Raw genomic sequence first — 13,776 nt, 5'->3', positions numbered from 1 at the left:
TTTAATCCATAAGCATGAGTTGCTTTTTCATTTGTTTGTGTCATCTATGATTTCTTTTATCAGTGTTTTATAGTTCTCCTCATAGAGATCTTTTACCTTCTTGACTAAATATATTGCTAGGTATTTTATTTTTTGTAGCTAATGTTAATGGGATTGCCTTCTTGATTCAATCATTGGCCACATAGTTACTGGTGTATTTTCTACTGATTTCTGTATATTCATTTTGTTGTATAAAGAATCCTGAAATCTTACTATATTCATTTATCAAATCTAAGAGTTTTTGTGGAGTCTTTAGGGTTTTCTAGATATAAGATTGTATTGTCAGTGAACAGTGATAATTTGGATACCATTTATTTTTTACCTTGCCTGATTGCTCTGACTAGGACTTCTAGCATTATGTTGAATAGGTGTGGTAAAAGTAGGCATCCTTGTCTTGTTCCAGTTCTAAACATTATAGTTGATACAACAGAAATACAATGACTATTAAGACTATTATGAAATAATATGCTCACAAACTACAAAACCTAGAGGAAATTGATGAGTTTCTTTTATAGGTGACTGGACTCTTTTCTTTTGCTGATTTTAAAATTCTTTCTTTCCCTTTGACTTAACACATTCTGAATATAATATCCTCTAGTGGAGTCCTTTTTGCTGTGTATTTGCGTAGGGATCACTGGGCCTCCTGTATCTGGATGTCTAACTCTCTTGCTAGACTTAGAAAGTTTTCATTTATTATTCTTTTAAATATGTTTTCGTCTCTTTTTGATCTCTCTTACCCCTCAGGCATACTGATAACTTATAAGTTCACTCACTTTATGCATATGTTGTGTAGTGGTGAAGTCTGGGCGTTTAGTGTTAATAGTGAACATTGTACTCAATAAGTAATTTTTCAGCCCTCACTCCACTCCCGTCTTTTGTAGTCTCTAATGCCTATTATTTGGAATAAGTGCAATGTAGTGCTAAGAAGAATGTGTATTCTGTTTATTTGAGGTGGAGAGTTCTGTAGATGTTTATTAGTCTGCTTGGTGCAGAGCTGAGTTCAATTCCTTGTTAACCTTGTTAACTTTCTGTCTCATTGATCTGTCTGATGTTGACAGTGGGGTGTTCAAATCTCCCATTATTACTGTGTGGGAGTCTAAGTCTCTTTGTGGGTCTCTAAGGACTTGCTTTATGAATCTGGGTGCTCCTGTATTGGGTTCATATATGTTTAGGATAGTTAGCTCTTCTTGTTGAATTGATTCCTTTACCATTATGTAATGGCCTTCTTTGTCTCTTTTGATCTTTGATGGTTTAATGTCTGTTTTATCAGAGACTAGGATTGCAACCCTTGCTTTTTTTTTGTTTTCCATTTGCTTGGTAGATCTTCCTCCATCCCTTTATTTTGAGCCTATGTGTGTCTCTGCACGTGACATGGGTCTCCTGAATACAGCACACTGATGGGTCTTGACTGTTTATCCAGTTTACCAGTCTGTGTTTTTTAATTGAAGCATTTAGCCCATTTACATTTAAGGTTAATATTGTTATATATGAATTTGATCCTGTCGTTATGATGTTAGTTGGTTATTTTGCTCATTAGTTGATACAGTTTCTTCCTAGCATCAATGGTCTTTACAATTTGTCATGTTTTTGCAGTGGCTGGTACCGGTTGTTCCTTTCCATGTTTAGTGCTTCCTTCAGGAGCTCTTGTAAGGCAGGCCTGGTGGTGACAGAATCTCTCAGCATTTGCTTGTCTGTAAAGGATTTTATTTCTCCTTCACTTATGAAGCTTAGTTTGGCTGGATATGAAGTTCTGGGTTGAAAATTCTTTTCTTTAAGAATGTTGAATATTGGCCCCCACTCTCTCCTGGCTTATAGAGTTTCTGCCGAGAGATCCACTGTTAGTCTGATGGGCTTCCCTTTGTGGGTAACCTGACCTTTCTCTCTGGCTGCCCTTAACATTTTTTTCCTTCATTTCAGCTTTGGTGAATCTGACAATTATGTGTCTTGGAGTTGCTTTTCTCGTGTAGTATCTTTGTGGTATTCTCTGTATTTCCTGAATTTGAATATTGGCCTGCCTCGCTAGGTTGGGGAAGTTCTCCTGGATAATATCCTAAAGAGTGTTTTCCAACTTGGTTCCATTCTCCCCGTCACTTTCAGATACACCATTCAGACGTAGATTTGGTCTTTTCACATAGTCCCATATTTCTTGGAGGCTTTGTTCATTTCTTTTTACTCTTTTTTCTCTAAACTTCTCTTCTTGCTTCATTTCATTCATTTGATCTTCAATCACTGATACCCTTTCTTCCAGTTGATCGAATTGGCTACTGAAGCTTGTGCATGCATCACGTAGCTCTTGTGCCATGGTTTTCAGCTCCATCAGGTCATTTAAGGTCTTCTCTTCTCTAGTTATTCTAGTTAGCCATTTGTCTAATCTTTTTTCAAGGTTTTTAGCTTCTTTGTGATGGGTTCAAACATCCTCCTTTAGCTCGGAGAAGCTTGATCATCTGAAGCCTTATTCTCTCAACTCGTCAAAATCATTCTCCATCCAACTTTGTTCCATTGCTGGCGAGGAGCTGCGTTTGTTTGGAGGTGAAGAGGCACTCGATTTTTAGAATTTTCAGCTTTTCCGCTCTTTTTTCTCCCCATCTTTGTGGTTTTATCTACCTTTGGTCTTTGATAATGGTGATGTACAGATGGGGTTTTGGTGTGGATGTCCTTTCTGTTTGTTAGTTTTCCTTCTATCAGTCAGGACCCTCAGCTGCAGGTTTGTTGGAGTTTGCTCGAGATCCACTACAGACCGTGTTTGCCAGGGCATCACCAGCAGAGGCTGCAGAACAGCGAATATTGCAGAACAGCAAGTGTTGCTGCCTGATCGTTCCTCTGGAAGCTTCGTCTCAGAGGGGCACCTGGCGTGTGAGGTGTCAGTTGGTCCCTACTGGGAGGTGTCTCCCAGTTAGGCTACTCGGGGGTTAGGGACACAAGTGAGGAGACAGTCTGTCCGTTCTCAGATCTCAAACTCCATGCTGGGAGAACGACTACTCTCTTCAAAGCTGTCAGACAGGGACATTTAAGTCTGCAGAAGTTTCTGCTGCCTTTTGTTCAGCTATGCCCTGCTCCCGTAGGTGGAGTCTGCAGAGGCAGGCAGGCCTCCTTGAGCTGTGGTGGGCTCCACCCACTTCAAGCTTCCTGGCCACTTGGTTTACCTACTCAAGCCTCAGCAGTGGCGGGTGCCCCTCCCCCAGCCTTGCTGCCGCCTTGCAGTTGATCTCAGACTGCTGTGCTAGCAATGAGCGAGGTTCCGTGGGCATGGGACCCTCCGAGCGATGCGCAGGGTATAATCTCCTGGTGTGCCGTTTGCTAAGACCGTTGGAAAGGAAAAGTGCAGTATTAGGGTGGGAGTGACCTGATTTTCCAGGTGCCGTGTGTCACAGTTTCCCTTGGCTAGGAAAGGGAATTCCCTGACCCCTTGCACTTCCCGGGTGAGGCAATGCCTCACCCTGCTTTGGCTCACGCTCGGTGGGCTGCACCTACTGTCCAGCAAGCCCCAGTGAGATGAACCCAGTACCTCAGTTGGAAATGCAGAAATCACCCGTCTTCTGCGTCGCTTACGCTGAGAGCTGTAGACGTGAGCTGTTCCTATTCAGCCATCTTGGAACCTCTGGGGGAATTATTTTTGATTGGCATCTATTAATGGACAGTTTTTGTGGTCCTTTGGTGGTGTCATGTTTTCTTGCTTTTCTTATGTTTTCTGTGTCCTTCCATTGATGTCTGTACATCTGGTACAGCAGTTGCTTGTTTTAATTTTTTGAAAATGCATTTATAGAGGGGAATTTTTTCCTGAAGATGTATGTTGTTGATTGAGTAGGATACTTTGGCTTTGATTTTGCATACTTGTGGTAATGTAATCTTTGTATGACTTCTTCAGTAGTACACAGGGTTGGTGGCATCTGTGATTTCCTCAGTGGCTTAAGGTATAGTTATTAGTTGAGGTTATGGCGAAGTTTTGCTAGGGACTTGGACAACAACTGAGCCAGTCTTCAGGCCCTAGTAGTGGCAGCAGTGGGGTGAGTGTGCCTGTTTTTAGGCCCTAGACCACCTTATACTGGCCCTGGTATTGGTGGGTCCTGAAGGCTGATTCGTGGGCCTCCAGGTGGCATGCTTAGAAGCTAGTAGTGGGAGTGGTGGTCTAGGTGTGTGGGCAGTTTCCCAGGCCTCTGAGTATCTGGCATGGTGTGAGCGATGGCAGTAGTAGTGGTGAAGCAACCCCCCGGGACCCAAGTTGTCCATGTTGGAGCTACTGGAAGTTGTGATGGTTTGGGGGAACTAGTCTCTAGTGACATAGCTGCTCTGTGGCAGGTTAGTGGGCATTGTCCTTAGTGTGCTTAGGAGAGCTTGGTCTGTCCTGTTCTTCCCTGAGCTGGGTGGTGCCTGCAGCCACCTCAGCCCCAACTCAGCCCAAGGGTGGGACGTAACCCAGCTATAAACACTCAAAATGGTACCTTGGGCCTGGGACCAGAGAGGGTGGTATCCCTTCCAGGCAAGCAGTGTAGGCAAGAAGCCGTGAGGAGTGCAGCCTGCTCACATCTCGGTCTCAACAGCAGCCCATAGCAGGGTGATAGGGAGCCTCCCAGGAGTGCCTGAGAGCGCCTGGTCTCTCCTCTTCCTCCCTGAAGCAGTGCAGCAGCAGCCAAGTCTGTAGATCCCCGGTATCTAGGCTTTCTGAGGCTGCTCTAGGCTTGGATGCCTGTGGGATTCCATGTGCTTTCCCTTTCTGGAGCAATGTCTCTGAGCAATCTTTAGGCAGCTCCATATGTGAGGCCCAAGGCCTAGTGGGTTGAGGGTTTCTCCCACTCAGAGATTATGAAAGCCTGTTTTGGGGTGTGAAGCCCTGTGGATTTTTATCTTACTGTTTCCCTGTGTTCAGGAGCCTTTCCCCAATCTTAGTCAGTCCCTGGCTGGCAGGCTGCCTCTAACCCTCTCTTCTGGTGCCTCCCATCTCTTTTCTGATAAATCCTAGTGTTCTCTCCTAGAGGATTTGCTCAAAATGTGAATATCTACTTACTACTTCTACTTAATAGTAAGTAGATAGTTCATGGTTCCTCTCCATGGAGGAGTTACATACTACCTGTGTCTAGTCAGCTGTCTTGATCTGAGTGTCTTCCTTTTTTTTTTTTTTTTAATGTGACAGGGTCTTGCTCTGTCACCTGGTCTGGAGTGCAATGGTGTGATCATAGCTCACTGCAGCCTCAAACTTCTAAGCTCAAGCTATCCCCCTCCCTGCCTCAACCTCCCAAGTAGCTGGGACTACAGGTGCATGCCATCACGACCAGTGTTTTTTTTTTTTTTGTAGAGCCGGTGTCTTGCTATGTTGCCCCAGCTGGTCTTGAACTCCTGGCCTTATGCAGTTCTCCCACCTTGGCGTCCCAAAATGCTGTGATTATAGATGTCAGCCGCTGCACCTGGCCGAGAGAGCCTAGTCTTTTTTTTTTTTTTTTCCAAGATGGAGTTTTGCTCTGTCACCCAGGCTGGAGTGTGGTGGTGCAATCTCGGCTCACTGCAACCTCTGCTTCCTGGGTTCAAGCAATTCTCTGCATCAACCTCCCGAATAGCTGGGATTACAGGTGCCCACCACCACGCCTGGCTAATTTTTTTTGTATTTTTAGTGGAGACCGGGTTTCACTATCTTGGCCAGGCTGGTCTTGAATTCTTGACCTCATGATCCACCTCCCTCGGCCTCCCAAAGTGTTGGTATGTTGGTCTGCGCCACCATACCTGGACAAGCCTAGTCTTTTAAACAAGACTCTACATATGCATCCTCTACATATGAGTCAATAGTAACATAGGTGGTGATTTGGGATGGCACATGAACTACCACCAGGATCTATGCAAAATTACAGAGCAGGAGAATTTCCTCTTAGAGCTTCTAACTTCCTTTTCTGAATACTTTTCCATGCTCTTCTATGCATTTTCAGAGTTTTCAGGTTTATCTAGCCCTGCCTCTTCGTTTTCTTTTACTCTCCACAAGTTCCTTTCTCTTTGGTAAATTTCTCATTCACATTAAAATACTTTGAAAGTATTAGTTTCAGTTCAGTGGTCTTTTTGATTTAGTGTCTGTCATTTTCTGAGGAGGACCTACTGTTCGTTCTAATTAAACATTAGTATCACCAGATATCAACACCTGTGAAAAGAAGGGAATAAAGGAATTAAAATCTAAAATTTTAAAAAACAAAAATAAAATAAGTTAAAAAATCACGAAATAGTTAAGGAGTAGTACCAGTTAGAGCTTTGGGAAGAGGGAGAGTCTGCTGTTGAGAGGACTCCTGTAGAGAGGACAGATGTGGCTTTGAAATCTATCAGTAGATCTTGATTGTAGACTCTAATATGATTAAAATTCATTCTAATATGTGAGTGACTAAAAAGCTCAGTTCTTTAGGAGTATTTTCAGGTTTTTTTTATTAGGCAGAGTCTCGCTCTGTGGCCCAGGCTAGAGCGCAGTGGTGTGATCTCAGTTTACTGCAACCTCTGCCTCTCCAGCTCAAGCCATTCTCCTGCCTCAGCCTCCCCAGTAGCTGGGATTACGGGCACTTGCCACCACGCCTGGCTTATTTGTATTTTTGTAGAGATGGGGTTTCACCATGTTGGCCACGCTGGTCTTGAACTTCTGACCTCAGGTGATCTGCCTGCCTCGGCCTCCCAAAGTGCTGGGATTACAGGTTTGAGCCACCGCGCCTGGCCGAATATTTTCATTTTTTAATTGCTTATGAATTTCTAATTGGAATATTGTTGAGATAGATGTTTTGAACAAACTTCTTTGTTCTAGGAAGTAAAATTCATGAAATATGTGTGGCAGTTGTCTACTACCAGTCATTCTTTTGCCCTCAGTTTTTGAACTTTCATGCCTCTGCTTGGTACAGCCCATTTTAAATCGTCACAGACATTGTAAAGTATCTTTTCTAAACATGTTGTTTTTTATTTATTACAGGTCCTACTGGGTAGGTGATATCAGCTGGACGCATGATAGTCTTTTTCTGGCTTGTATGTTAAAACGTGGCTCTCTGGTTTTATTGACCTGCCAAGGTGAATTGCTAACATTAATTACATTTGGTTGCTCTATAGAATTTGGGCCAGCAGAATTTATTCCTCTTCATCCACTAATAACATATAGGTGAGACATTTGAATTGTGTTAATTTGTTTATAGATTTTTTTCTGTTTTGTATTACTTTACTGTGTATTTTAAAAAAATTTCATCTTTCAAATTGTCTTACTTTTTCTTTGAGTCTATCATCTCAATATCTGTTTCTTATTTATGGTTTTCTTCTATTTCTTTTTGTGGCTTAATCCTGGTGAAAATTTGACATTGTGAGTATGGAAGTATAAGTTATTTAACTATTTAATAGCACTAAAAATTATCTTTGATATAAAAGTTAATAAAAGTATGATATAGCGTTTATTGTTATAAAAGAATAGCACTTAGAAAATTAATAACTCAAAATTAACTTTACATATGAATTTATCTACTTTTTTCCCAAAGGGGAAAATTTATTGGAAATGGATAGAAAACTGTAGGATTTGGCCGTATTTTAATTTTTGTTGTTGTTTTTAAAATTTTTTTATTGATACGCAATATTTTACATATTTATGGGATACATGTGATATTTTGTTACATGCATAGCATGTTTCATATTATAATTTTTACTTGTGAGATGAAGTAGCAATTTGGCTTTGGAGTCACATCAAGATTCACATACCGGTTCTTTTACTTATTGTATGACTTTGGGTTAGTGATTCTTTTTTTTTTTTTTTTTAATTTTAAAATTTTCATTCTTATTTATTTTTTTCTTGAGATAGAGTTTCGCTCTTGTTGCCCAGGCTGTAGTGCAGTGGTGTGATCTCAGCTCACTGCAATACCCCCTCCCGGGTTCAAGTGATTCTCCTGCCTCAGCCTCCCAAGTAGCTGAGATTACAGGCATGTGCCACCACGCCTGGCTAATTTTGTATTTTTAGTTACAAGAAGGGGTTTCACCATGTTGGTGAGGCTGGTCTCAAACTCCTGACCTCAGGTGATCCACCTGCCTTGGCCTCTCAAAGTGCTAGAAGTACAGGTATGAGCCACCGCACTCGACTAATTTTTTTATTTTTAAAAATTTCTTTTGATCTCCAGTCCTGCAGAAGGGTTATTCTTTAAGCCTCAGTTTCTTTTACTGTGAAATGAGTGTGACACTAATTGTGTCTTAGGGTTTAGAGAATGAAGTAAGATAATACATAATTGTAAATCAGCACAGGCTGGCATAAAATTAGTGCTCAGTAAATATTTGTTATTATTGATGTTGATTATATGTGGCTAGCCACATATGCATAACTATTTATAAGACAGAAAAGTTGGAAAAGACCTTTGAAATTAATCTGTTCCTTTTGCTTTGTAGAAAGAAAACTGAGATAGGGTGTTTCCTTGATTATATCTAGCAAAAAAATGACATTTAATTTTTTTTTTTTTTTTTGAGATGGAGTCTTGCTCTGTCACCCAGGCTGGAGTGCAGTGATGCAATCTTGGTTTACTGCAACCTCTGCCTCCTGGGTTCAAGAAATTCTTCTGCCTCAGCCTCCTGAGTACCTGGGATTACAGGCGCGCCACCACGCCCAGATAATTTTTGTATTTTTATTAGAGACGGGGTTTCACCATGTTGGTCAGGCTGGTCTTAAACTCCTGACCTCGTGATCCACTCGCCTCAGCCTCCCAAAAATGACAATTTTTAGCAATTGGTAATGCTAATGGAAAAATGTGTCACTTCCTGCAGTGAAAGTATTTTTTCCTTACTTGTTGTGGTCTAATTCATAATTCATTAGAATTTTCTCATATTCTCCTTTAAAATTAATATTTGGGGCCTTCCAAAACTGATTGCTTCTTTTCTGATTATGAAAGTATAGTATTCATTATTTATTTTAGCACTCAAAAATCAAATTTACAAAACTAAATAATGTGGAAAATTAAATACTTGTAATCCTATACTTCAAATATAACAATTATTAACATTTTGATATGTTGTCCCCCAGATTTTAAAAATATTCATATAACAATGATAATAGCAATATTAGTTTCTTTTTTAAAGACTAAATTATGTGATATATCCTGTTTACTATTTTTCATTTTTGATTTAACAGTATATCCTTTATATCTTTCCATGTTAGGCATTATTTTTAATGGTTCTACAGATGTCTGTGGTGTGTATGTCCTGTAATTACCAATTTTCTATGGTTGCCATTTGACTAATAAAAAAAATCTGTATTTGAATAGCTGCCTAACCAGAAAAATATTACAATATACTTTGATGTTTTGTTCCTTTTATATTTATAAAGCCCCAACTTTTTTTTTTTTTTTTTTTTTGAGACAGAGTCTTGCTCTGTCGCCCAGGCTGGAGTGCAGTGGCCGGATCTCAGCTCACTGCAAGCTCCGCCTCCCGGGTTCACGCCATTCTCCTGCCTCAGCCTCCTGAGTAGCTGGGACTACAGGCGCCCGCCACCACGCCTGGCTAATTTTTTGTATTTTTAGTAGAGACGGGGTTTCACTGTGGTCTTGATCTCCTGACCTTGTGATCCGCCCGCCTCGGCCTCCCAAAGTGCTGGGATTACAGGCGTGAGCCACCGCGCCCGGCATAAAGCCCCAACTTTAATAAGGAGTGATATTAAATAATCAGAATCAGGTACATCATAATAACAATAATGTATGTTTAAGTTAAGTGGAAACTCAAATTTAAATAGGTAAAATTTTACCCACCACTCTTCTCTCCAAATCTTCTCAACTTTTTTCTTTCTCCTCTTTAATAAAAAATATACTGATAGCTCATAATTTTATTTGTGTAAGTATATTTAAATATATGGTAAGAGGAAAGTTAACTATTTAACTCTCTTTAATAGTAAAAATTATTTTCTGAAATAGGTTGTATGTAGATTAAATATGAAATAGAATAAATGCTACCATGTAGGAAAATTTTAAAACATATGAACCTATATATTATTTTGTCTTAATCACTGTGTTATATTTTCCTGAAAGATATATATACACATTTAATATTTTTTGTGTGTTTCACCTGCTTGCTTTTTCATTGTTCTGTAACTTTTTCTTTTTCTTTTTTTTTTGAAAAACATTGTTGTTTTCCTTAAGATCTTTCTCTTATTGATTCTTGTATTTTGATGTTTGTTTACTAGACCACAGCAGTTTACGTTTCAAGATTCAAATAATTCTGTTGATTCATCAGCTTCTGACAGTGACCCTATGAGACAGAGATTTTCTATAAAAGCACACTCACGGTTACCCTACCTCGTTATATCTGATGGATATATGGTCACAACCCTTCGATTTCTTGATAGCCTGTCTCCGTCAGTGCACATGAGATCACTTCTACTTGATTCAACCCAAAGGCTTGAGAAAATATATCAAAGTGTGCTCTTGTCTAAGGTACAGGGCTTTTTTATATCATTGGGAAAAGTTGCCTTTTTCTTTTCAAATTTAAAACTTTACTGACAATAATGTCCTTGAATTGTATACAGTTGTCTATAGAATTTTTAATTGCTTATAATAGACTTACATATAACGTTTTGCTCTTGGAAATCTTTCATCTTTTCTTGTTCAGCCAGAAGGCAAAGGACTGAACTTGCGATCACTGAATTCCCTAAGGTCTAGCCTGTTAAAACACCAAGGAAATGAAAGTTCAGCCGATTTCACTGTCCCCAAATTCTTGCAGGCAGAAGAAACAATAAATTTAAATGAAAATACAGCAGATTTTCAGGTACTTTGTAGCAGTATTTTATTTGCTTGGAACAATTATGACTTTATTCCAAAAACATATTTTGTTTTTCTCTTGTTAAAGGGAAGAGAAATATAAGAACACCGAAGTGATTCTATTGATAAGGTATTAAATGGTAGTAAGTATCGTTTTTTTCCCCTCATGTTTTAGGATTTTGAAGCAGAAGAAACTAACAAAGACAGACACTTTCCAGACAACTTATTTCCTTTTTGGAACAAAAGAGATGATGTGCTGTGTAGTACTATGAAGGAAGGAAGATTGGAATTTGCATCTATGTTTGATACGATACATACAAAGGATGCTAGTGAGGAGACAGACAGAACCATTACAGAACTGCATTCTATCCAGAAAAGTCTACTTGCTGCGTGGACTATAGGAATTTCAAAAACTGTGACAGAAAAAAATTTAATGTTAAATTACATAGTAGTTTGTATCACTCATTTTTTTTACATTCTTCAATTTATAAAATGTCCTTTTCCCAAACTAGATCTTTTTTTAAGCAAAAGCGCAAGACATAATGCATGGATACTTTGTATCTTTCAACTTTTTCATCAGTGTTTATCAATCCATTATTGGGATATAAGATACAAACAAGATGTGGGGCATTTGATAAAGCTGACCTCAAATACTATAAAACTTTTGCTGACTCAGCAACAAAAGGGTCAGTTATTCTCAGAGAAACTGTTAGCCTGTTTTTATTTACTCAGAATGGTAGCTGACAATTTAAATGGTGTATACAGTCTTCAGCCTGAAGTTATTTCAGCATCAGCTGATGGAAGTAAAATAACAGCTCAAGATTCATTGGTGGTACCTATTTTTCAAATGTTTCGAGATGATGGTTCTCAGGAAAACTGGTCTTGGAACTCATTTTTCAAGATTCATCCTCAAGTAGTATATCCGGTGCAGCAGCCAGGACACAGGTATAATCACTTATTTTAATAAATACTGGGATACTATTAGTTTGGATGTTTTTACTTTTTTAGAAATCGAGCTACAATTCCCATATTGTAAAATTCATCATTTTAAAATGTACTATTCAGTGTTTGTTAGTATATTTATAAGGTTTTGAAACAGCACTAATTCAGAACGTTTTTATCACCCCAGAAGGAAACCTCGTATTTGTTAGCACTCAGCATTATAGATTTTATTTATTTATTTATTTATTTATTTATTTATTTATTTATTTTTTGAGACGGAGTCTCGCTCTGTCACCCAGGCTGGAGTGCTGTGGCCGGATCTCAGCTCACTGCAAGCTCCACCTTCCGGGTTCACACCATTCTCCTGCCTCAGCCTCCCGAGTAGCTGGGACTACAGGCGCCGCCACCTCGCCTGGCTAGTTTTTTGTAGTTTTTAGTAGAGACGGGGTTTCACTGTGTTAGCCAGGATGGTCTCGATCTCCTGACCTCGTGATCCACCTGTCTCGGCCTCCCAAAGTGCTGGGATTACAGGCTTGAGCCACCGCACCCGGCCTGATTTTATTTTTAAAATATTTAAGTACATGCTTCAAAACATCGTGTTAAATATGTCATGTTATATGTGATAAATGTATACACTTTTAGTTTGCCAAAAAAAATTGCAGGATTTATGCCAAATGTTGTGCAATACGTATTTTCTTAGTCTCAGAAACCCATGATGTTGAAAGATTTTGGTTTAGTTAAGTACTGTTAAAAAATGACCTCTTTTTTTTTTTTTTTTTGAGATGGAGTCTTGCTTTTGTCCCCCAGGCTGGACTGCAATGGTGCAATCTCAGCTCACTGCAAACTCCGCCTCCTGGGTTCAAGTGATTCTCCTGCCTCAGCCTCCTGAGTAGCTGTGATTACAGGCGCCTGCCACCATGCCTGGCTAATTTTTGTATTTTTAGTAGAGACGGGATTTCACCATGTTGGCCAGGCTGATCTAGAACTCCTGACCTTAGGTGATCCGCCCACCTCAGCCTCCCAAAGTGCTGGGATTACAGGCGTGAGCCACCGTGCCTGGCCAAAATGACCTCTTAAAAAAGTTAGGCTGGGCACAGTGGCTCATGCCTTTAATCCTGCACTTTGGGAGGCTGAGGCAGGTGGATCACTTGACCCCACGACTAGCCTGGGCAACGTGATGAAACTCCACAACTAAAAAAGTAGCCAGGCCTATTGGCATGTGCCTGTAATCCCAGCTACCCAGGAGGCTGAGGTGAGAGGATCGCTTGAGTCCAGGAGGCAGAGGTTGAGCAGATAACATGCCACTGCATTCCAGCGTGGGCGACAGAAGGAGACCCTGCCTGAAAAGAAAAAAAAAAAAAAAACAACAAAAACCAGTGTGGTGCACCTGTGGTCCCAGCTGCCTGGGAGGCTGAGATGGGAGGATTGCTTGAGCCCAGCAGGTTGAGGCTACAGTAAGCTGTGACGGAACCACTGCAATTCAGCCTGGTCAACAGAGCAAGACCCTGTTTCCTAGGCTGGAGTGCAGTGGCACATACCTGTAATCTCACCTGCTTAGGAGGCTGAGGTAGGACGATCGCTTGGGCCCAGGAGTTTGAGATCAGTCTGGGCAACATAGCAAGACCCTGTGTCTTTAAAAAAAAAAAAAAAAAAAAAGATTACAGGTGCTTAAAATATTTTTGAAGATTTTATATAAAGCATTTTTTGATCATTTTATTTTGCGCTATATTTAAATGTGATCAGTTTGTATGTATGTTATACTGATGAAGAATACAGGCAAAAAAAAAAAAAAGGCTAAAAAGGAGGCTAAACTCATCGTTAGCCTGAAATTTACTTTTGATAGTTACCTGATTTTATTTGCAGATTGCGTGTTCTCTGGAGAATACTGTACAAAAAAACTTTATGGTATCAAGCACAATTAAATCGAAGAGTTCCTGAAGCTGATAGTCAGTTAACTGAAAAGATGACACATGAAGCATCTACTGTCAAGTCCCTGTTATGTCATTTGCAGGCTAACCTACAGAGTACTGGAGATTGCTTGAATCAAACCTTAGAACTTAAATCTATCAATGGTGAG

At 39.9% G+C, this 13,776-nt stretch overlaps 1 protein-coding gene across 9 annotated transcripts in view; it reads left to right on the top strand.

Moving 5' to 3' along the window:
- Nucleotides 1–13,776, top strand: part of CPLANE1 (ciliogenesis and planar polarity effector 1) — a 156,159-nt gene that overhangs the window by 15,695 nt on the left and 126,688 nt on the right. For all 9 annotated transcript variants that reach the window (XR_004056371.1, XR_004056372.1, XM_030927508.1 and 6 more), the window contains exons 9-13: nucleotides 6,962–7,144; nucleotides 10,184–10,433; nucleotides 10,609–10,764; nucleotides 10,933–11,702; nucleotides 13,563–13,771. Coding sequence is in view for 7 of the 9 variants with exons in the window: in XM_030927508.1 (XP_030783368.1) it covers nucleotides 6,962–7,144; nucleotides 10,184–10,433; nucleotides 10,609–10,764; nucleotides 10,933–11,702; nucleotides 13,563–13,771 (1,568 nt within the window). In the remaining 2 variants the exon portion in view is untranslated. The remainder of the gene's footprint in view (nucleotides 1–6,961; nucleotides 7,145–10,183; nucleotides 10,434–10,608; nucleotides 10,765–10,932; nucleotides 11,703–13,562; nucleotides 13,772–13,776) is intronic.

The sequence above is a fragment of the Rhinopithecus roxellana genome, chromosome 3 (assembly GCF_007565055.1).
Source record: "Rhinopithecus roxellana isolate Shanxi Qingling chromosome 3, ASM756505v1, whole genome shotgun sequence".
NCBI lineage: Eukaryota > Metazoa > Chordata > Mammalia > Primates > Cercopithecidae > Rhinopithecus > Rhinopithecus roxellana.
Note: the sequence above shows the minus strand (reverse complement) of the source record. Positions and strands in the feature narration are given on the sequence as shown.